The following is a 26,373-nucleotide window of genomic DNA, read 5'->3' as shown; positions in this document are numbered from 1 at the left end:
AATAGAAGATTGAGAGAAAAGATGGAAACAAGATTTTATACCCTAAAGAAAATACTTATTATACAAAGTAATAATCACCAAAAACTAATGAGAAATTATTATAAGCTAAGTGACTATTCTAAGAACTTTAAATGCATTATCTCATTTAGCTCTCAAATAACCTTAAGAGGTAGAGATTATAATTGTCTTTTTTGCCAGATGATGAAATTGATGCTTGAAGAGTTTAAATGGCACTCCAAGAATCACAGAGTTTCTGAGAAATGACAGCAATTAAATTATCAAGATTTTGTCCCTATAACCAAATATATATTATTACATAACAAGTCATTGTAAAACTTACTGGCTTAAAATACAACAATCACTTACTTTGCTCAGGGATCTAAAATTTGGGCAGAGATCAGCAAGAATGGTTCATCCCTGATCTGTGAAGCTTTATATGGGGTCTTTCAACTGGGACTAGATAATTCACTTCTAAGATGTCACACACACAGCTGACAAGTTGGTGCTGGCTGTCTATTAAAACTTCATCTGGTGCTGATAGCTGGGGAGGGAGAGCTCTTACCTATTCTGGAGGGACAGTGAGGACATGAGTTGCATGAAAGATAAGGAAAAGAAAGTATAGTCAATTAATTGATTAAAGGTTCCTGTGGGCTGTAAAAAGTGTTGGAATTGTGGGAATTGAGGAAATGTAGTGAGCTGGCAAACTGTGAGGTGGTGGTTTGAAAGCAGGATATTTGAAGTTGAGATTGTGAAGGAGACATAGATTGGTAATGAAGATGTTTGCCTAAAGACTAGCTGTGCAAGGGAATTCCCTGGTGGTCCAGTGGTTAGGGCTCCGAGCTTCCACTGCAGGGGGCACGGGTTCAATCCCTAGTCCGGGAACTGAGATCCCACATGCTGCATGATGAAGCCACACACAAAAAAAGACTACTTGTGCGTGAAGACTAGCTGCAGTAGAGTGGAGGATAAGTTCACTGGAGGAGATGAGTTTGAGGTGCTGGAAGAGTCATCTGTTTGGATGTTGAAATCCACAAGAAAAGCATCAGGAGTACTGGTGGACACAGTGATAGTGAGCATGAAGCTGAATCCTTCGAGGAACATAGGAAATAATTTGCATGGGAAGGAGAGGCAGTGGGGTAGACTAGAATAAGGAGTGGTAGTTAACAACAGTGAGGACATCAAAGCTGGATATGTTAGGAAGAAGGGCAGGAGAATGAACTGTAAGCAGCAATATAAATAAGAATGGAGCCAATTATAAGTCCAAAGTATTTTTTACCTCTAGGCATAAATAAAAACAAACACATAAAAAATCCCCCAATTTTGTTTCTTGTAAATCTCTGGATAATTAAATGAGTATAGAAAAACAGAACATCCAATATCCATCAAATTCTGTTTTATAATTAGGGAAATTTTCATTACAAAAAGCATAGATAGCAATGACATCCCCAATGGCATCAGCTATCCAAAACAATTTGCTGATTTGTGATGAGATCATACTTTAGTCAATGTTTTCTTTCCAGGTACTAAGGCATAGTTGCTTGTGTTTCTTTCTCTTCCTTTCTCCTCTTTTGTGGCTAGCCTGGTGAAATGTGCAAATATTATATGCTTTTCTGAAGGTTAAAATGCTCAGGAAATACACCTTTTTCAGATTAGTTGGTTTCCTTTCTTGAAGTGAATCTAAAATGCAAAACATGTCTTTCCTTTCTTCATTGTTTTCAAGACTTAGCGAATGCCTGATTTATAGTAGGTGTTCAATTAATCTTTGTTGAATGACTGAATTCAAACTGATAAAATATCATACATGGAAAAAATGCAAAAACGGTTGGTATACCCTCAGATCTAACCAATGTGATCTGAGGGGGAGGATTATACATGCACGGTGCACTAGTCAATCAAATTGGAGTGGTGTCCCAGTGTTAGAGAAACACGAAGGTGAATGGCTCTCTCCCTATAAGGTGTATTCAGTAGAGGTGATTTAATAGCAGGTGTCAGGTTACAGCTCAGAGTGCTTTTCACTTCTCTGGAGAGAGTAAAAAGAAATGAATTTTAAGTTGGTTATGAGAATTTATAGACTTAATATTTGAATCTTGTGACACAAGGTAAGGATTTATGAAGAAAGTGGTAAAATTTGCATTTTTATAAAGGTGTACAAGATGGTGGGTTCCTAAATATTGATAACATCCCCGGAGAGACACTTGGGGTCTTCCCCCTAAAACATTTGCCCCAGAATTATTTCAATCCAAAAGGCTTACACAGTACTGGAATGAATACCCCCAGGCATCCTTCTGAAATGAAACAAAGACTATTATTCCTTGCACATTGGACAAAGCTTAGTCAGTAGGGATCCAGGAAGAGAATGGAACTGAAGAATTCCAAAAAACAGAAAACAGAAATTAAAGTAGATACAACCGGGAGGGATAGGGGTGACATTTTCCTGATAATAAATTAAATGAGAGTTAGAATTGTCAGTATCAAAAGGTGTAGGCTGAGAAGGTATTTGGCCAAAGACTGAACAATGATGAAGAATATGGATGAATTTGAAATAGACAGTTTTGTCAAATTTTGGGACTAAAGACTAAATTGCTAATGGCTAAAATTTTTGAGTGCTGACTATATGCTGCATGTGCTAAGCATTCTATAGACAATGTTTATAAATTTTACAACAACTCAATGGAGAGAGGGCATCATTGGGTCTTTTGACTTTGAAAAGGAAAATAGAGAGTAATCAAAGTAAAGTTTTATTTTCATAATATACCATAGTAATGTTCTAAAAGAATTACAGTCCTTATCATCAAAAGAGCCAACAGGGCATTAAAAAATATTGTAATCATAGATTATTGTTATTTCTCTTAAAATGGGACTTGCCATATTATTTTTAGGTTAAGACTAATGCAAGAGGGCCCAAAATCAAGGCTAATGAAAAATATCCAATATATTAGAGTAAGAATAACATTAATTATATTTTTGGCAAGATGTAAGAAAATATCTAATTTGAGATATAATTTATATTACAAATTTATAAAGTATGTAATGAAATCACTAGTTTGTGTATTAAAAAGGGAAATTTATTAGTGCAGAAAAATTTAAAAAGACATGAATTTGATGACCTAAGCTTAAATATTATCAAGGCATTTTATTCCTTTGATGTATCTTTTGTAGAAAAGAACTAGTAGATATATACATATATATATATTTCACTTTAAAAAGTTTTAAAAAGTTGATTTTCTTTTCTGACTTCCTCTGAAAAAATTACTTATCCCAACATACAACACTTTTTTTAGTAAAGTGATGTATAAAGAAAGAAGATTAGATAGATTTTGCTTTTTGGTAAATAGGTTCCAGCAAAACAACTAGAAAAATCTATCAATAAGATAATATCATATTTATATTCTAGAAAAGGCTCAGGCAACTAGATTTTATTAATGACAAGGACTAATTTTTTTAAAAATCAAAAGGATCTGTTAGACATAAAAGAATAAACTAGCCATTCATAACACTTTCGGAGATGGGGTGTGGGTTTAAAAATCCATGAAGAGAATAAAAGGAATTACATGAGACTTTGATAATCTGAAATCTACTAATCAAAATTCTCAATGACATTTTCTTTTAACATTCTTTAAAGAAAAGTCAATTCACAACCCCTGCAAAAGATATTAAAGATAAACTCATCCAAACATGATAAAATTAATAATTATGAGAGCTATTGTTTTCTTCTATAGAACATTTAAGGAAAAACAAACTGCAGAAAATGAAATATTCTCATGTTTTCAAGAGAGTGTGCATTTCAGATCTGCTTCACAGACCACCACCACCCCTGAAACCAGAATGGAACTCCTGCTCATTAGAAGATGTAATCATACTGAAGATCCCATCATTTGAGCATTTTATCTGGACTTCCTGAATTATCCCATGCATGCTAACAAAAAAGACTAAGCTTCAATTTCCTCTGTATTTACAAATATTTAACATACATATATGTGTATATAAATACATGACTTGAAGGATACAGAGACAGTACTTGTGTGCAACATGCTGTGTGGCTTCTGTGAACGTCAGCGGATAAGCTTCCTTATGGCACAGATCTGCTCATTCCCACAGTTTTTACTTTATGTTGGCAGTAGATTACTCAGAGTTTCAGGGTTTGTCCAATGGGCTTTAAGCCCAGCACACACAGCCAATAACGAATTTGTTACCTAAACCCAACAGACTATACGAGATGGTCCAGATGTTCTTCTTAGCTCAAACTTCTGATGCTTAAGACAGAGGAGGTTCTGCATTTTATCACACCTGTGTTACTTGTTACATTTATTTATTTCACATGGCAGGTTGGTTGAATTTTGATATAGGCCTATGTATAGAGGTCACTAACTATGATATAATGATAATGAAATGGTAATACTGATTCATAAGCTAGTAAAAAGAAGTGGTTATGAATTGACAAGAGCTCCAAAAGAAAAGCACTTTATTCAAATTTTATTTTCCACGGCAAATAACATAGTTGTTAACTGGTTTCTACTGAATAAAATTTTATAATATTATAAATACGATAGTGCTAGAGAGCATCTAATCCATTGGGTTGTCACATCATGCTCCCACCAACATTGACAGGGCCTTTGAAGGACTTGGGGAGATGAAAGCCTAGACTCCAGGGCTCCACCCTTACTTCAGCCAGATCAGTTAGACTTTATTTTTTATAAATATTCATTTATTTAACATATTGGTCCTCAGTTTTTCACTGAATACTAAGAATTCTAAGGCTAACTACTAACAGTCCAACTTCCTCATTTTACAGGTAAGTAAAGAGAGTTCACAGAAAATAAGTTCTACTTATAAGATTAAATAGTGCAGAAAGGGAAAACTGGGATTAAAGCTCAGTTCTTCTAATTCTCTATCTAGTACTCTGCTTGGCATGATGTTGCCTTCTCAATGTCAAAACAGCAAAAATCCCTACTCTAGACCCAGGTGAGTGTGTTCAGGAGTGTGGGATTAACAGATACACATTACTATACATAAAACAGATCAACAAGAGGGACCTACTACATAGCACAGGGACACAGGGAACTATATTCCATATTTTGTAATAACCTATAATAGAAAAGAATCTGAGAAAAAAATATATATACATGCATATGTATAACTGAATCACTTTGCTTTACACCTGAAACTAACACATTGTAAATCAACTATACATTAATTTTAAAAAATTGGTGGCCAGTCAGAATAAGCGTATTTTAGAAAGAAATGCAGTTTTGATGCCAGTTTAAGTATCAATTGGGAATTACACTAGCAAAGATATGCTTAAGTATACACATTAGGTTAATAATGTAATGCATATGCAAATTTTAGATATAAATAAATGAGATATGCTCAAGCCACATAGGAGAATCAGTTCCATTGTGTTGTAATCATTGACATGAGTAAATGTAAACTTCCTATTACATGATTACAAAGTATAAATTATGAAATGTTTTTACTTAACATATTTTAATTTATTTTTACAAACAAATGCTTTTGATTTATTTGTTTATTTATTTATTTATTTATTTTAACATCTTTATTGGAGTATAATTGCTTTACAAATGTTTTTTAATTTGCTTAGTAATAATTTCTTCAAAGGTAGTGAGAAGACAGATTTTATTCTGGTTCCAAATAACCACAAATTCTTAATTTATACTGAAGGCATTTTATTTATTTTATCATTTTCAAGAATATTTCCTAATGACCTACATTCACATTCATTGTATGCACATGACAAATTTGTCACATTATGCATTAACCCAGGACACAACTTTAAAATCTGAGAGTATCAAAGTGAATAAAAACTTTCATGAAGAATGTAAGATTTGAGGGATGCCCTCAGTGGAGAAGAGAAATGACTTGAAGGCTGCTTTGATTTGGCTAGGTTGACATAAAATAAAAAATATATATATAATGCCAAGTACATCAGTTATCTATTGTTGTGCAGGAAAATGTCCTCAAATTTACCAGCTTAAAGCAACAAACATTTGTTTTCTCATACAGTCTCTGAGAATCAGGAATCAGGGAGTAGCTTAGTTGGGTACCTCTGGCTCAGAATCTCCCATGAGAGGGTCAGTCCAAAAATAAGCCAGGCATGCATCGTTCAAAGGAGTGCTGGAGGACCCACTTTCAGCTACTAATGTCTGTTGGCAGGACACTTTAGTGCCTTTCCACAAGGCATCTCACACATGGCAGGTGGCTCCCCATGCGCACCCCCCTGCCCCCCCCCTCAGCAAGGGATGAGAGAGACAGAGAATAGAAGATGCACTTCTACCTTTTTTTTTTTTTGCCTGGGTAACACAGACCAACCCTGGTACAATATGCGAAGTGTGAGTATCAGGAGGCAGGATCATCAGCAACTGGCTGCCACGACAGGTGAAAAATTAACATACTGACACATCCAATTTTGATCACCTGAAAGATGTGCCTGGCTGGGGTTAAACTGGAAGGAAGGATTAAAACAACCTAGATGCTCTGTACTGAATTGTGTCTCTCTACCCCACTCCACATACACCTTGCCCAAATTCTTATGTTGAAGCCCTAACCCCCAATGTGATGGTATTTAGAGATGGAGCCTTTGGGAGGCAATTTGTTTAGATGGGGTCATAAGGGTGAGGTCTCTATGATGGCATTAGTCATGAGACCCTATGATAAGAGAGCAGAGAGTTTGCTCTCTCCTCCACGTGAGGATACAGTGAGAAAATGGTCATCTGCAAGCCTGGGAGAGACCTTTCACCAGGAACCAAAATGACACACACCTTGATCTTGGACTTCCTAGCCCCCAGAACAGTGAGAAATAAATACGTGTTGTTTAAGCCACCCAGTCTGTGGTATTTTTTTCTTTTTATAATGGCAGCCCCAGCTAAGACACTAAATAATCAACGAAGTCCTGATGTTGAGACAGAATGGCTAAGCCATAAAAGAGCTTTTGAGGCATGGAATTAGACAAACCCGACTTAAATCTCAGCTCTACCATTTACAGTAGAGATATTAAGGACTGAGAGCTCAAGTTTCTTTATTATAAAATTGAGATTAGCAATGCACACTTTAGAGTTGGTGAAGATTAAATGAGAAGAGGTGCGCATCAGGGTTCCTAACATATATTGAGCACAAATATTAAGTAATATGTCACATAAGATGAAGAATACTCTAATTATTTTGGTCCCCAATAGTGCCAAATATGTTTCTTATAGCCGTAGCTACAGAGAGAATATGCATTTAAATTATGTCTCTCTTCCTAGCAACCTCTGTGAAAATAATCATGCACAGCTATCAGATGCTTAATATGACAGCAATTGCACTGAAAGAATTTTGCGATTTTCTGCATACTGCTTAAGCTCCATGAATTGCTTTCTTTTGTCAAAAGAAAATTTGTGACTCTTCTGCAGAACTGGAAGATATATTTCAGTGAATGCTCTGTGTGCATTCTCATTTCATGATTATATTTTTAATAGAGCCCTATCTCCATTTAATAAATTGATTATTTTATGTTTTCAACTACCAGTAGTCAATTAAAATTTCACTGGAAGATCCCTAAGAAATAGTTTCCTCATGAGTTGAATTGCAGCTTTCTCTCTTTCAGAAAAGTGTTAGGTGATGGATTGAGGAGAGAAAGACAAATAGCAGCCTGGATGTAACTTTTTTTTCTTAAACTGAAGTATATGACTCAAAGAAAATCTCTCTCTCTGGCATAATTCCATGTATGTTTCAGCTTCAGAGTGGCTATCATGCAAATCTGATAAAAAACTATATCATTATCAGAGAAATGGCACAGGCCAAATGATATTTTAGCCTTCAAATTAAATACACAGAGTGATTTAATACTTTCTAGTAAGTTTTTTCTTCTAGGAAAAGAAAAAAATGAAGTATAATGATTAGCTAAAATGAGAAATACTGCAAATTAGTATGCTATCTTCTGTCTTTTTTAGAAGGAAATGAGTCAAATTCAAATTTCCCTTTTATTTAAACAGGGTTTCGTTTGACCTCCGTGAAGCTGTTACTCGGTATCACTACGTAAGAAGAGTGAAATAGAGCAAATGGCTCATAGAGACATGGAAGATGCTCTCCAGGGCTAAAAGAAGATGGCCAGTTAACCAACAGGATATTACTTTTACAATTGTAGCCTAATTTTTTTAAATGGATTCCTAATGACTTCATTCGATATAAATGGAAGTACACAGAGTACTTTAGCAGAGACTTCCTAGAAGTAGTGATATTAAAGGAGATTAAAGGAAAGTAGAAAGAAAAATCAAACATTAATGTTTGATGTCATTATACATATTGACAAAGCATCAGCTTCAAGAGGCATACATGTTGAGACTCTTTCAAATAATGAAGACAGAAACAAATCAAAGAGCTCAAGCATCACTAAAGTTCCAAGACTGCCAGAAATCAAACATTTGTTTTGGTTTCTCTTCACTGAACATGATACTTGAGAAAATCAAGCTTACTCCCAATTATTCCTTGTATAGGAACAAGTTCAATTAGAATGTAGAACTCCCAAGACAGGATAACAGTACCTACAATAGTGCCCGGCACAGAGCAGACAATTAATTAATATTTGTTGACTGACTGATATAACAAAAGAACAAATCTACCCAAATTATTCCTCCTTAGAAAAACATGAGGTCAGCTTAGTATTTATATCTAAATTAAGTTCTTAGCCGCTCCCACCTTCATGACCAAAGAAACTCAGGCCCCCTCTTCCACCTGAAATGCTAAGGAATATGTCACATATGTTTCAGATCAGTCTGACCTACTTACGTAGGCCACTGTGCTTCCTTGCTCTCCCCAGGGGAGGGCAGCTGCTGCCCCATGGCCGGACCTCACTAGTCAGGTCAAACTCCCTTGCTGCTGCAGGTTGCTCTGCCCTGCTGCCTGGAGCTTTCATTACACACAGCCGACCTCTGCACTGCTCTGGGCTCCACTGCTGTGGCCCAACCACTTGCTTGCTGTCACCTTACTTAGACATGTTCTCACACTCCTGCCCCTTAGTGCCTGGTGCTGTGACTTGCTCTGTGAAATAGGAAAATAGGACTCCCTTCTCTGCATTCTGCAGTGGGAGGGGTTTTCACAGCGTAGGCCATTCGGTCTCATTCAGTTCTCCATTTTACAGAGAACGAAAGCCCAAATCTTCCAGCAGTTTACAAGACCCTTGGTGATTTGGCTGGTCCCTGGGTATCTTTCCAACATCATTTTTGTACTCCTCTCTCACGCCACTCCAGCCACACCAGTCAGCTGTCCCTTCATCCTGGACTACGTGCCTTTAAATAGCTCTGCTTGACCCAGGTCACTGTATTGTGCTCCCTTTTGAGGTTTCTTAATAGGATTTGTGCTGCCTGGGATTATCTTTTATAGCTCTTTATTTTGTTTATTTTCTATATTCCTGGGAAAAAATAGACAACTATTAGGGCAAGATTTTGTTTGATTATCAGTCTATTTTCCCACTTGATCAGTGGGTACAAGAATAGTCAGTCAATAAATAAATAAACAGGTAAGCAGGTAGATAAGTAGACAGGTAGATAGATAGACAGATAGATAGATGATAGATAAATGCTACTAATGCATCCTAATCTCATGCAAATAAGTGGATGCAAATTGATCCTGTGGTGTGGAGGGAGGAGGTCTTATACTTAATTACTGTACGATACTCTTCCAAATCTTATTCAGTACAGCCTGGACACTACAAACTTAAAACTGAAAAACACCTCTAGTGATAAATTTAAGATGCTGGATATGTTTTCGATTTTATCACTAACAGCAGGCTGAGTCACTAATGTGGACAAATTCCCATTCTCCTATGTTCCCCAGGTCCCTTTTACATTAATTGAATTTTTTTCCCTTTTGTAAATGGAGGAAACAGGAGGAGTTCTGTTAGGGCCTGAGTCTGAAAGGACCAATGCATGCAGAGACAAAGCATGTAATCCTGGTCTCAACCATATGAACTAAATGATTAATTTCAGAAGTTGGAAACTGATGGCCTACTGGACCTAAATCAAGCTTGCTGGCATTTTTCATTTTGGCATACATTATTTTTAAAAAATAATAATGATGTAAAATGATACATAAGTATATATAATTAAATAATATAATATATATTTTGTATATATACTTGTGTATGTATATATATTTTTTGTGCTTATAGGCACACCTCAGAGATATTGCGGGTTTGATTCCCAACCACTGAAATAAATCCAGTATCACAATAAAGTAAGTCACAGGGAGTTTTTTGTTTCCCAGTGCATATTAAAGTTATGTTTATACTACACTGTAGTCTATTAAGTATGTAGTAGCATTATGTCTAAAAATGTACATACCTTAATTAAGAAATACTTTATTGCTAAAAAATGTTAACCGTCATCCAAGCCTTCAGCTGTAATCCTTTTGCAATAACAATAAAAATCACTGATCAAGATCACCATAACAAATACAATAATAATTTTTAAACATTTGAAATATTGCAAGAATTATCAAAATGTGACACAGGGACACAAAATGAACAAATGCTGTTGGAAAAATGGCACTGGTAGACATGCTCAATGCAGGGGGTTGCCACAAACCTTCAATTTGTAAAAAACACAATAAATATCTGCAAAATGAAATAAATTGAAGCGAAATAAAACAAGGTATGCTGTGTGTGTATGTGTATCTGTGTACGTCTCTGTGTGTCCATGTGTGTATTAGTTGCTATATCTAAAAAATTATGGCATTTCCCATAAAAATCTGAATATCCAGCTTTCCTTGATAGTTCTGGGCAACAGTGGGTATAAACTTCCATGTGATAATTATCAGATGAAACTGAGGAGCAGGTGTGTCCCTCAGACAGGATAAGCTTTGCCTAGCTCACCAGAGGCAAGACGTTGCTTTTGTTTTACACTGGCTCTAATTCATGCATCTATATTACAGTATTGGCTCATTAGGCATTTAAGTTTGTTATCCATTTTGAAGTCAATTTGGTTAGATCAGATAGTGTTTGGGTAAAACCTTTTGATTGAACTGACTGCATTTTCTTTTTTAGTTATTTTTATTTATTTTTCAAATGCTAGTTTAATTTGATAGCCTCAAGTTTTCATGTGGTTATTAAAGAATTTTCTATGTGCAGTCAAATTTACATATTAAATTATATATTTAGAAAACAAAAATTTCTGGTTATTTTTGCTGACTTAGTTGACTCTTATAGTAACACGCAATTTTTGGTTTCAAAAGTTGGTGAAATATTTTTCATTCCTGTCATGTTAAATGTAATATTCTAAAATATATTACATAACTATTTGATAAGCAAGATTTTTTGTATTATGTTGTATATGCAACTGTAGTATGTCCCATGAAGTATAGCTTGGGACATTATGCTAGACTGGGCTGAACTTGCATTAATCCCATAGTCAAGAATTATTTTTTAGAATAAACTTCAGATACTTTCCCCATTTCTCCTGCCGTTGAACTCTCTTGCATCAAATTATTGGGAAATAAGTGAAAAAATGAGCCATATAAAGGCTGTGATTAGTTGTGTTCTATTAATACTGATGAAATTGGTTACAGGTGTTTGGTTGATTGCTTGTTTATTTCATGTCCCTTCTCCCAACTTTGCTCTGGATTCTCTAAAGAAATGTAATTTCACAAATGAAAGATTCATAGAGAGAGGATGAATTAACTTATGATCTAGTATCTCTTTTATCTCTAAATAAAGAGATAAGCATTTTAAGCCACTGTAAGTTCAATTTTCCATAACTTGGCTGCAATGAAAATAAACAAACAGATGCATCACAATTATATTAAGAATGGCATTATTTTTTGTGAAGTCAAATGTGAAATATGCAGCTTCTGACTTTCTTCCGGCAACCTAAACAATAAGTAATCTTTTGCTCTGATCATGCTCCAAATGGAAACTGGCAAATGACTAATTATTCTAGGAGAATATTTTTGTTATAATTTTAAAGATTTTTCTTATTACAAGTAATAAAGAAAAATAGAACAAATGAGACAATATGTTAATGGTTTGTGGAAGCAGGGCCACATTACTTCTAAGTTTCTCAATCAAGGAATTCATCAGAGTGATCTGTCAAAATGAGTGATATAAATTTATGAACTAAATTCAGCTACAGAGTAAGTGATGTACTACAAAGAAAGACACATTGCAAACAAGGAGGCTTTGTTTCCTGTTTACATAATTGAAAAGATTAAGTGTAAAAATAATGCAATCTCTTTTGTTCAATTTGGCATAATTCCATTCTCTCAGCTGCACTCTCCCTAGGTTTTTACAATATGTAAGTGTGCTTTAATGCTTTCTTAATGCCTATATACTCTGTTAAATAATAAAGTGAGCTATTTGAGAAAAATGGTTATTGAAAATCAAAGTTAATTATTAATGTGTCAAAATGTCCTTAATTTGTCTTACATACAAATGAATTAATTAATGGGTCAAAATTAGTTTTAAAAGCATAATTTCAGGAATAAAAGATAACCAGTGAGGATTTATATTTCACAGGAATAAAGACGAGGATGTAGAGAATGGACTTGAGGATACGGGGAGGGGAATGGGTAAGCTGGAATGAAGTGAGAGAGTGGCATGGACATATATACACTACCAAATGTAAAACAGATAGCTAGTGGGAAGCAGCCACATAGCACAGGGAGATCAGCTCGGTGCTTTGTGACCACCTAGAGGGGTGGGATAGGGAGGGTGAGAGGGAGATGCAAGAGGGAGGAGATATGGGGATATATGTATATGTATAGCTGATTCACTTTGTTATACAGCAGAAACTTACACACCATTCTAAAGCAACCATACTCCAATAAAGATATTAGGAAAAAAAGAAAGAGATAATTAATTGGGTATCTTCTGATCAGAAAGTAATTGCTGGGGCTTCTCTGGTGGCACAGTGGTTAAGAATCCACCTGCCAATGGAGGGGACACGGGTTCGAGCCCTGGTCTGGGAAGATCCCACATGCCATGGAGCAACTAAGCCCGTGCTCCACAACTACTGAACCTGCGCTCTAGAGCCTGCGAGCCACAACTACTGAGCCCATGTGCCACAACTACTGAAGCCCGCGGGCCTAGAGCCCGTGCTCCACAACAAGACAAGCCACCGCAATGAGAAGCCTGCGCACTGCAATGAAGAGTAGCCCCCGCTCGCGGCGACTAGAGAAAGCCCAAGTGCAGGAACAAAGACCCAATGCAGCCAAATAAATAAATAAATATTTCCTTTTTTTAAAGAAAATAATTACCTGTAGAATTATCAGATCTTAGAATTTGATACCCAAAATTAATTCTTTTTCTTTTAAAAGTATTGACAGTTAGGATTTTTTAATTTATTTAACATGGACGGTATCTCAATTATTGACATATATTGAAATTATAGTCACCAAAATCCTATGTATTTTTCATATCCTTTACTGAGCCATGTCTGATTCCTGTACTCGTCTTTTTCCTTTTTTTTTTTTTTTTGATTCTTATTATAAGACCTTATGTTTGGCTGCATTAAAAAAAAAAATCCATTCTATTAGATTCAGTTCATTTTCCTATATAACAAGATCTTCTTAAATACGAATCTATAACATGGTATATTAGCCATCTCTTTTTTGTTCTGTGTTGGCTGCATCTTTGGTGGCTTCAACCAAATTATTGTTGATATGCTGAAAACACCTCAGATCACATTAATATGTTGAAAAGATGTCATATCTTGCAAGCATCCACTAAACATCTTCTATATTGACATCAATCTATTAATCTGCATTTTAGTGTGTGAGAGCAGAAAACATGCACTCAGCCAGCTATTAACCCATCCAATTCTATTTTTCTTAGTCCAAATATTTCATAATAAGATGTCATGAAAAACCTTGCAGAAAGCCTTCTATAAACTGCATGTACCAGTCTAATGTTCATCTCAAAAAGGAAATAGTGGACTTGTATATGTCCTTAGCAAGGTTTTCAACAAGTCTTTTTTTTTTCATATCTTATATATAAAAGAATAAAAATGAGAAAAAGGCCGCTCTGTTATGACTTGCTTTCATTAAATAAACACAACCTTTTCTCAGTGCTCACAAACAATTTATTTTATAATTTAGTGCAGAGTCTTGTTTGGAATTAACATCAAACATATCAGATTGTAATTAGCAGCATCTTTCTTCATTCTCTTTTTGTCAATTCATGCATTATTTACATATACCATGGACAATCAGTGCTTTGCCCATTTTCATGGTTTATGAAAGAACCTATGCAATCAGTCCACCATTTCTTCTCCAAGATATCACCATTTTAAGGTGCAATTCACATGGGCCAGGTGTCCAGCCCATTTGGAGTACCAAAGTATTGACTTGGAGTTCAATTTCCCTAGAGTTTATTTCTGTCTACTCAGTTTAAAGTATTGATATTTCACTTCACAAAAGACATTATTAAACAAAATTGAAAGTATTCCACATTCTGTCATTTATTATCATTTATTATCATTCCATGAATCCCAAGTGAAGGGGGTATCCATTTCCTGGTCTTTGCTCCAACTTTTATTAATGTCATTAATGTTTCTCTCATTCTAAATGTTATTTACAGCTATCATTATGGGTTCAGACCATTTTCTCTAGTATTTCCGTAGGTGGTAGGAAAATAAAAGCAAGGGTTTACTTTCAGATTCTGTTCTTTTCTTTCTTTGTTTTTGCCCAGGCTTATGCATTACAAACTTTTTCTTTCCATGCCATTTAATATTTCTAGGTATATGGCATATCTGCTTCTACTTCAAGCTCTCAAATCATTATTTTTTTTAATGGGAGGGTTATGCACAAATTTATAGACTAGAAAAATCAACTCTAGTTCACACACAACTACAACTATTAATAACTTATGTGTATTGAGCTGGGAAATGTAACAAGAACTGTTCTATATATTTGGCACATATAAGTTCCTTCATTTACTCCAAACTCTGTGAAGTAAATATAATCAACATCCTCACATTACAGATGAGAAAACCAAGGCATAAATAGGCTAAGTCTCTTATCCAAGGTCACACGCTGGTAAGTATGAGAGAACCAGTAGATGAATCTAACCAATCTATTTCCAGAGCTTGACCATGCTCAGCCAGTCTACAATAATACCATTTCTCATATTTAGCTCAAGATTATTTGCATGCTTCCTTTCTGATTCTTATCACTTATCACTAACCAACAAATTCTTCAATTTTGTTTGAAATAGACGCTCATCACTGCTGCTTGCTTTAGGAAATAATTTTGTCCACTAGGCAAGAATTTGTCAATATTCTGCTTTAAGGAGAGTAAGTGTGCAGTCTCCATCACCGATACCCATTCCCAGTGCTATGATGTGCCACAAACCCTCCCCCATTTAACTAGCTTAGAACCTTCTGTATGTCCTTTAAATAATATCTCTTTATTAATGTTTTCTCTATACCTCTTTATTTCAATCTTCTCTATCATACTAGATTTCCAGTAAATGGGCACCTACTTGACACATGGTCTGCGCCAATTAGGTCAAATTCTTATTAAAGAAACCCATATTTCAATCACGTATCTTAGCCCACTAAATTTGATGAGTTACCATAGAATTTGTGTCATTATGCCCTTATCTACACATTAGAATATTGGAAATCCAAGGCCATGTGTTTTACTTATGGCCATCCTTCAAGCTATTTCTTTTAGAAGGGTCTGGTAAGCTCTATATTAAGAAAGCAATGAAAAGGAAGGGAATTTCTATTTTACTGAATCATCTGGATGTATGATTTCTTCATTCAAAGTTTTCAACAATTCATGCATTAATAGAAAATAGGGGCGAGTGCAAGTAAGGAGACTCCTGTCCTAGATGTAGTTCTGTCACCAACTTTCTGTATGAACTTTTCCACATCTTTTGAATGTCTCCTTTAGTCATAATATATTCATAACATTGGTTATTGTATGTAAAAGTATCTTTAAATGGTAAAGAAGCATTGTTAAGCTATGCCATTGTAATTAATCAGCTCTTCATTCATAACTGAATATAGACAATTTGCTGAGCGTGGTTGTGAATGAATGTCACAAAACCGATAGATGCATAAAGAATCAAATAATAATAATACCTGATTGCATATACTAATTTTTTTTTTTGGCCATGCAGCACGTGGAATCTTAGTTACCCGACCAGGGATCAAACCCATGCCCCCTGCGGTGGAAGTGGGGAGTCCTAACAACTGGACCACCAGGGAATTCTCGCATATACTAAATATTAGATACCTGGTAGAAGTTATAACTCTGTACTGTAATAGGTTATTATAAAAAAAAGTTGGTAGAAATATACCCATGAACATATTGTTACTTACCAGATGAGAAATAAAAGATCTTAATGAGACTACAGCTCAGCAAAAGAAACCAGCTATCTTAAACAATAGCTGGTGATGATAAAGATATGTTTTCTTTCCTTTGGAAGAAACAGAGCTGGCTTCAAAGACATCTAGTGAAAATGGCCAATGACCTCAACGGTGGAAACAAAGCCTAAAGGAGAAAAGGCTATCTATCTTTATTGTATTAACTATTTGGTTCCTATCTTCTACTTCTGTCTTTTAATTTTTATTCTTACGTAAAATAATGGGTTTATCTTCCCCTTTCTCTTTCAAATTTTGTGGTCATTTAATTCTTATAGAACACTAAATTTGTTCACACAATGCATTATGATACAAATTCAATGATAGGGAAATACATTAGGAAACATTAGAACATGTCCTTCTCATAAATTTTCAGATATAAATGGTGTCCAGACCTATCGTTTATAAGGTTTCCGTGTTTATATATTTCATTGTATAAAAATTAATACATGGAATCTTTTTCATCATTTTCTAAAGAGCTATTTTTTAAAAAGTTCTGATCTTCTGGTAAAATAATAATGAAAACTTACAGACAAATTATAACATCAAGGAGTGAAATGGAAAGTTACCCTCAGGAGAACGACTTGTATAATTGTTATAGAATAATACAAACTTTAATTTGATTTACTGATTACATGCCTATGCCAAATTTCTGTTTTTTTTCTTCTTCCTTAAGAATTGATAACCTAGTTGAGAGCAGAATTACAAAAGTGCGAGACAGAATGTAATCATTTAATGGAGCATTAATGCTTTAGTTTTAGTTTGGGAGTAGTGGAGAGCTAGTAATGGGTACTGCCTGAAATGGTATTTTTCCCAATCATGTTATAATTTTATTTAACTAAATATTTTTTTAAAATGTGAATCAATAGCTGACCTTAGAACAAACAAATACATTTTTTAAAAAATCACCTAAAGGACGAAAACATAGTTTACTCCTAACTGAAATGGTCAAACTGAATAATGTCCTCATTTTAATACAATTGAAATTAAAGAATTTTTTTTTTTTTTTAATACTGGAAGGCCTTTCCAAACGTGCAGGAATCATGATCTTAGATTACCACATTGACCACAAAGGCAAAGGCTAGCTCAAAATTCCCTGTGTATGTAAATTAATTGCTTTGGTGGATATTATAAATAGATATTACAATTAATATTTATTTCTATCATTAGAATACATTTAGAGAAAAATTTTGTTGGCTTTATGATATGCCCTGGAAGATGCTATTGGAGTATAGAGAGTATATGCGGGTTCATTGTTATATATCTTTTTATAAATTACAAAGCTCTGGTGGTGGTGGATTCTCAATTTTCCTGTGTGATTTTTTGATCGTTATCAAGCTTATACAATTAGAATAAATGGCTACAGTCCACAGATGAATGTGCTCACAACTCTAGGCATGGAGTATGAGTCAGCAGGTTGTACAGCAGAATCAGGTGCTAATTAACTCTTGCTTAGGTAGAGCTATGTTTCTGAGGCACCTGGCTGGTAATACTAGAAGAGTATTTAAATGCTGGTCACATTGTACACATCTCTATATTCTCAAAGCATAAAGAAGACCAGCCAATGATTCTAGTTCATATTCTTAATATCTTATTTGATAAATTGCCTATGCTCTTTGGCATATTGTAAATATATATATAAAATAACTGAAATAAAATAAAGGTTCACAAGCCAAATTCAATTTTTCATAGGGATTACTCATTTCCAGAATATATTGCATCTTTAAAAACAACAAACTACTTCTCAGAAATAATGGAGTATATAATGGGACTATGAAAATGTTTATGCTAAGATTCAGAAAATATTCTCACTGTTGTTTTCTTATATCCCTCACTTATCACATGGCTTTCTTCATGTTATGTGATACCTAAGTAAATGAGAAACTCAGAATAAATGGGAAGTTAAAATTTCTTTTCTTTGCCAGATTCTTTCAGTTTTATGAAAGTAGTAAAACGAGAAACCTTAAAAACGAACATACACATACAAAACGCAATGAGTTTTTCAAATATTTTCATATACATTCCAAGTTCTTCCACTGGTACAATCAATTTATAGTTGTTTTCTGTAAACATGAATTGACAATTTATAATGGATGAAGGTCTTTGGGGCGCATGAAGTAAAATGCTATGGTAGGTTCAGCACTAATTCAAGGGAAAAAGTTGATTTCATCATCAGTGCCCATACTGTCTGCTTCTGGCTTTATGTAAATCTAATAACAATTTTCTGGGTCAGACTATTCATTTGCAAAATGGGAATGAATGTGTTTTCCTTTTATTTAGAATAGATGCGATAATGTGTTACATGTACCATTATATTACATCTGTGAAAGTCTCCACAATATTCATATATATTATATATATAATCTATATATATAATATACGTATGGAGATGGAGAACAAAGTCTAGCAAATTAATCTTCCTGGAGAAAATATTGAACTGTAAGATATTTTGTTTCTTTTCCAATTTTAGTAGGTGTCACTTGTTAGATAAAGTAATGTCATGAATGGAGCTTGGTGTAGCCATTGGTTGCTTAAAATTTAAAAGCTAGTCTATATAAGAAAACTAATTTTAGAACTTATGGATTGGTCTTGTTATCACTGAAACATCTTACTATAGTCATAGCTAATATATAATTTAAGTAATATTCTTTATCCTTCTCTATTATGGAACTATAATTCATGTTAGAGGTTTTCTGAAATGTACATTTCATTTGAAAACAAAATGTCAGATTATGATTTATTTCCATATGTTGAGTCCCCTAAAAGAATACATGTCTGACAAGGAAGAAGACACCATGTGAATTGTTTCACTTTTGTGAAGAGGTTGCGTTTCTATCTAATAGAGAAGAGTCACCAGGCTGGCTTTCCTAATAGGCAGAAACAGGACAGCAAAGGAGAATCACAGCACTCAGCAGTCTGCTGACCTACTTTGTTATTATAACTCATCGGAGCTATGAATGCACTTTTTTTCTCAGTAAAGCTACATAGTGACTTATCAGCAAATTAATTACATCTTGCTAGGGCTTTAAAACATTCTGTTAAGGCAACACATTCTACTTAGAAAAAAAAAATCAGTAATATAATACTATAATTTGTAATGTATAGAATTCAAATCTGAAATACATTGCTAGACCTCAAGAGAGGAGAAATATATTTTTAATTAAGAGATATCTAGTTTCATGTCTTAATTATATTATCTCACTTGTATTATTTCAATCAGTCATTATCTAATTAGTTTATGGGCTTTGTAAAACAAAAAGTGAATCTATTTTAATTTTATCTTTATGCATTTGCTAGAATATCAATAGATAATAATATAGTCATCCTAAGTTTCAGTATTCTACTTGTATATGGGGACTTGCATATGAATAATATGTATTCCTTTTTTTTTCTTCCAAATCATTCACTTAAAACCAATAAACAGCTCTTTTTACTCTAGCCCCCCAGCACACGTTTATTTTGACTATTACAGTTTTTGAGCTAAAAGTGACTGAAGAGTCTCAATCCCCACTCTTTGTCGAAGGTTCCTAATCGAAAACCAGTTGACAGTAATGGAAATACAAGTCTCCCTATTTTGTGTCTCCACACCCCTTAGTTTATACCCCTTATATTCTTTAATCTCAATCCACACAAGGCTGCCACTAGCACACTGTCATGTGAGTTAAAAAAAAAAAAAAAAAAAAAAAAAGCACTCTCTGGGTGGCTAAATTAGGGAGGGAAAAATTGGAAGAATGACCACATTTTCAAGTGTACCTGTCTTGGCAAGCAGAAAGAGGGCAGTATTTCCTTAGCACTTGTCTCCTTGCTCTTTGGGCAGTGCATACATTACAGAGGCCACAATTCAAATTTATATTAATGACTTCTGTACATAATTTTCTATGCATTTAGATTACAAAATCGAATTATCTAATCTCTGTATAGTTTTCAGCACCTAGGAAGAAGTACTATGAATGAAAGCTCGTTAGAATGTAAGCACTATGACGGCAGGGACTTTGTGTCATTCTCTACTGCTTGCTCAGCGCCTGCAACAATGCCTGGCACAAAGCAGGTACTCAGTAAGACGGCTTAAATGAAAGAGTAAATAATATACCCTCATTTCATAGCTGAAGTACAGTAAAGTTAATCGATTTGCCTAAAATCACAGAGGTTGCAGTGGTAGATGCAATTCTGGAATGTGTCTCTATAAATTCAATTCTGCCAGTTTTTTTCCCTCTCTATTCTGCTGTCTAGGAGAGTCAGGATAAGCTATATTATGTTGTGGTTTACACATTAAAAGACATGCCTCTGGAGAGGAAAAAGATAACTGGAGGACTGCATAGCAGCTCTTCACTGCTTAGACTTACAAGTAAAATATGATACTGTCACTCAGAGCCCACTGACCGTCACTATCACAGGGCCCCATCCAACTGGAAGGGAGCTAGAAAATGTTCATAGTGTGTGGCCTCTTGGTTATTAGTAAGTGTCCCTGACACATTGTCTCAAATGAAAATAAAATTGCACAGTAATCTAGATTTTTCAATCAAATCTCTTATTTTCTCCACATAGATTTTATTAATTAGACTCTTCCAGACATTTTATATCTTTTTTTTCCTCTGATAGTCTTAGTTAGTATTGTTCATACATCTTAAAATTTTGCTGAAAAATATTGTTATTTATATAGAAATGAAAGGCACTAGAAGCTCATTGATTTGGATTTCATGAATTTTGAGTATGTTATATTGCCCACAAGTTGGTCAAGTGATTACATATCTTTGAAGAAATAATTTGATGTACAAATTATTATAACACAAATTATCCAAGGAACAACATTTAAAATGCATAATAGAATAACTCCTTTACACATAATTTTCAAATGCTGCTGTTAATTACCCATTCTGTTATAAATAATTAATATTTATTTAGTAATATGTGCAAGATTGGTACAGGACATGTGGGGTACGCAGATACTTATAAGGCACATTGCTTGCCCTCTAGAATGGCATCTCTCAAGATGAAATAGTGCAGAGATTCCCTCAAATAACAAGAAAATAAAACATTATAAGGAATGATCTTTGAGTTGGCTTAAATCATTTTGAGGATGATATTACTCAAATAAACACAACTATAAAACTAGATATAAGTTTCTTATCCTTATAGTTCTTGTAAAGTTGAAACAGACATAAATTTACAAACAAAATATTAACAAAAATAAATTAATAAACACATCTTAATTTAAATTTATTGTGATGGATGATGTTTTGTTTTGTTTTGTTTTGTTTGCTGAAACCAAACAGTTGTATACAAGGTAAATATAGTGCTGATTATTATAGAACTCGTTTTTCTAGAGTATGTAGTTTAACACACAAATTATGTACTATGTAATGAATAACTTAGTTTTCAAACCTATTTCTCCATTTTGCCTATGGTGAAAAATTTGTACAATGTCTAATATCATGTCATTAAGCCTTCATTTGGTATAAATGGATCATGTATTTATTAAGCCTATATGCCAGAATTATTTTATATAGCACCTCATGGCACAATGCACTTCAACCACAAAGGTAAATCCAGATGCTGTATTTAGGTTGATACTAAATTCATAATATGCTTACATTGAAACATTTCGAACTATTGCCAACATGTATCCATATATTTACCAGATTGCTGGGAGAAACCCTGTAGACTCCCTGACAGTAAACCTGAAGATTTCAATTAGAGAAGCATTGCTCTAGGAATGTATTATTTAGCTGCAAATCCTTCTTTATTCTGTAAAGTCATTCCCTAAATTATGTCAAGATTAATATGCAAGTTCAGATGCATTGTATTTTTTATTTTCTTAGTTAGATTCTCAAATGAGTATTTTATAATATTTTATAATTTAAACCAAAAACCCATTGCCTCTGATCCCTTTAATTATCAACTGTTACAATTTTAGTGTGTGTGATACACCTAAAACATAGTCACAAAATATCATGGGAATGACAAGATTTTCAAAATTAATCTTATTAAACATTAATTATCTGGCAAATCCAAGATTTTCATTCAGACAGAAATCTATAATTCAAACATTTCTTGAATGAAACAAAAGCAAATATTACAAATGCAGAGCAAGATTAATTCCTATTCAGGTTGCATTTTCCAAGTCAGTATCTCTTACCTCATCGGTTCAAGTAGCCCACAATGGTTAGTGATTGACTTTTTTTAAATTAATTTTTGTTGAAGTATAGCTGCTTTACAATGTTGTGTTAGCGTCTACTGCACAGCAAAATGAATCAGTCATATACAAATGGAGTGACTGACTTTTTAAAAAACAGCATTTAAGCAATTATTTTAGTGGAATTTATAAGGATTGGAAAGGAATTAGCTAAGAAGAATTGAGCTTACTTCTATGGAATAAAATGCAGATTAGAAATAGTTAATATAACAATAAATATATTGAACAAATTACCAGTTAGTGATATAGTATAGTTATGGCAATGCCTCTGAATTTCTCATCATAGGGCATATATGGATAACTAGCTAGTAATGAATAAATATAGATAAGGATATAAATACAAATGTAAACATCATTAAGGAGGATTTAAATATATAGAGATAAGGGTATAGATATATATGCAAATGTGTTTAAGAAAGATTTAAAATATATATATATGAAAATAAGAATATAGATATAAATGCAAAAATGGTTAAGGAGGATTCAAAATAGTATTTAAAAATATAAATCATTTAAGAGCATGATATGGAAAAGAAGGAAGGCATAAGGAATTCGCTGCACACTCTACCTAATCATTATCTTAAGTCATTTAGTACCAATGTCAAATGTTAAAGCACAATTGTCAAGCCCATACCCCAAAATGACTAGCATCAATCATGTCCTGCATCCACCCTGATCTGGCTTCCCAATTTTGGCCTTCCCAATATGATTTTGTTTTTCTACATCTACGTCTCATATCAGTCTTGCCACTTTTTAGTGTCAGAGCTCAAATGCTGATTTTCAAGTGACTTTTTACTATAATTGGTGTGCTGTGACTACAAGTTTCTTTTTTTTGTAACTACTTTTTTAAACTGTTTTCTATAATCTGTGCAACATAAGGTATTCTAATGTAGTTTAGAACAGAAATTATAGAGTCAGATAGATATGCATTCTAATCTTGATTCTACAATCTACTACATGTGTGACACTGAACAATTAGTTTAACCTCTAAAAATCTCAGTTTTCTGAACTGCAAAATGGAGGAGAATAGTGCATACTTCATTTTTCTGCTGTGAGGACCAAATAAGATAGCCTTTCTCAAAGCACTGGGGTTTGTATACAGTAAGCATGATATGTAAATATAGAGTGCTTTTTTTCTTATATTGGATTTTCATTTCTCCTTTATAACCCTCTTTGTATGTAAATACACTTTTCTCTGTTTTGTTGTGATGGATGGAAGTTTTTTGAGAACTCAATAACTTTAGGATAGAAAATAATATCTTCAAGGTCAAAAGATACTGTTGAGGTTCTCTATTGATTAAAAATTGTCTTTTTTATGGTTATTCTCTCCTTCATATCACTAATATTCACAATATAGAAGAATTTCTGGTCCTTATAGTTGAATGTAAGACTTAACTCTTTCCTACGCTCTACATTAGAGTTAGACATGGAAATAATATTAAATAAATGTGAAAGAAAATAGGAGCCAATTTCCTAAGTAAAACTGCAGCCTAAAAGAAAAAAACCCAAGAAGCAAATTGCAAATTCAGGAAAGGTGTTTTGCTCTACATCAGAATATAGCAAAGGTTTGACTATGTTAGATTAAAAACAAACACAGACACAAATGGGCACGTACGCAGGCATTTAAAGAAAAATGAGCAAGACGTTAAAATTTTTCTTCATTAAATGTGTTTACCACTGCACATATTAACTAGTATATTTCCTAATATTATAATTATACAATTATATGCCATTTATGGATACCTAATAACAATTCCTTTACTCTTTCAATAATGACAATTGTTATTTTTTAAAAGATACATAGGGAAAATTTAAAATAATAATTATTTGCAAACTTAAATATTAGTTGGTGCCAATGATGAATCATCTTTTGGCAGTGGTGTTATTGTTTTTTATAACTATTCACTCAGTCAGCAGTGAGTTTATAGAGCCGTTGTTTTTTCCTCATCCCCAAATATCTTGGTACTGTCTTTATGTTTGCTTCTTCAGTAATAAGAAAAGTGACAGATCTATAATCAATGAGACTACACAGATCTGGAAAGTGAGTTGATCAAAGTCCTTGGTTTGTGTTTTAGATACAGAAAGTTCCATATAGAACATTTCTCAAACTTTTGATGATAAGTGACTAGGTTACAACAAATTACTGCGTTTGGCACTGTTGTAGGCAGTGGAGATAAAGTATAGAACAAAATCCAGACAAATTCTTTGACTGAATGGCACTTGTGCTCCGGTGTGGGGAACACAGAAAAATATAAATAACAAATAAGTGTGTGTGTGTGCATGCCCATGTCCATGTGTGTTGCTAAATTCTTTTAAGATAAAATATAAACCAATTGGGTAATATATTAGGGTGGTTAGGGAAGGCTTCTGTGAGGCAGTGACATTTAAGCAGATATGAATGAAATGAAGGAGAGATCCAGGTGAATATTGGGCCTCAAAGAAAGGAGTGAAAGGAATAAAGAATGGCGGAAAGGAGGGAAGGAGGAAGGAAGGGAGAAAAATACATAGGCAAGAAGAGACAAAAGAGAGAAAAAAAGACATTCTTCTCAACGTGTGCTATAAACCCCTCTTGCCTTCAAACACAAAGCCTGAGCTTCATTGGTTAGGAGACAAAAATGTATATTCTTAAGATGTCTATGTTATTTTTACAATAACAATCTATGAAATTAATAATAGAACAGTCCGGAAAAGAAGAGGGTGTTCGATTTATGCCAAAGTTAAAATTCTGTGAAAGTCTCATAAAATTTACCACCTATAAAATGTGAAACATAAGAGAAGGCTATTCTGATGTGCAGTTAACTTAAATAACGTTTTATTAAATATAAGGTAATTAAAGTGTAATGCAAGAAGAAAATATGAGAACTTAAAGAGAGAACAAATATCTGTGAATATATATATTAAAAATATTCACAATTGTTTCAATTCCTTTGTGAGTGTTGCACTATGTATATCAAAACGTATGCTCCTTAAAGCAATTATACTCTAATAAAGATGTTAAAAAAAAAAAAGTATGCTCTTAAAATTAAATGTGAATATAAGTACACCTACCTATGTAAATCAAATTTCTATTTCACAGACATTTTTATATTTACATGTCTTCTATGGTAAAGTTTAAAGGCTATCTTTCCCATGATGTTTTCACTAGAAGGAAGTACTATCTGAAATATCATTGCATGTCATACGTATCTCATTTGCATTTACACTGATGTAATGTGTCTGCATGTTTACAACGCCTAGAATTGCATGTCTTGAACACAGTAAATGCTAAAATCATGTTGAAAGAAAGAAGTTATTCTGAGCAGTAGGCATTTTTAAAAGAATGTTGTACAATACTATGACTCTATGTGTGTGTGTTTGTATGTGTACCTTTGAAATAAAATATGTCTCAATATACACAGAGTGAGATATCTAAAAATAGAGGCTGTAACATATACACCCCCCGGAACATTTCATGTAAATAAACTTTAGTTGTAGAAACAGAAACATCTGATTTTATATCCATAGAAGCAAAATTAAGTTTTCTCTCACCATTTATGGAGGCTAATTAGATCATTCTAACATAAATATTTAGAACTTTTTGGCAAAATGTAGAAAACACAGCGTAAAATAATACGAATTACTTACAACCATCTCATTGAGAGACACCCAGCAATCTGGTGGGAAGTCCTGCAGCAGTGGGACCAAGAACTGAAGACAGCCATCCCAGTGGCACAGGAGCAGCATCATGCCGATGAGGTTAAAGATTCTCACCACGGCGCTGGCGAGATCATATGTCATGTGGAAAATCTGTTGACCAAAATATAAGATCAATTCTTATAATCAAAT

General features: G+C 33.8%; 1 protein-coding gene across 1 annotated transcript in view; it reads right to left on the bottom strand.

Annotated features, from left to right (window-relative positions):
• HCN1 (hyperpolarization activated cyclic nucleotide gated potassium channel 1) overlaps positions 1–26,373 on the bottom strand; it is a 384,462-nt gene that overhangs the window by 145,867 nt on the left and 212,222 nt on the right. The window contains exon 3 of the mRNA XM_082455878.1: positions 26,173–26,334. Coding sequence (XP_082312004.1) covers positions 26,173–26,334 — 162 coding nt within the window. The remainder of the gene's footprint in view (positions 1–26,172; positions 26,335–26,373) is intronic.

Source organism: Balaenoptera physalus (assembly GCF_965194825.1).
Source record: "Balaenoptera physalus genome assembly, chromosome: 3".
In the NCBI taxonomy this organism is placed as follows: domain Eukaryota; kingdom Metazoa; phylum Chordata; class Mammalia; order Artiodactyla; family Balaenopteridae; genus Balaenoptera; species Balaenoptera physalus.
Note: the sequence above shows the minus strand (reverse complement) of the source record. Positions and strands in the feature narration are given on the sequence as shown.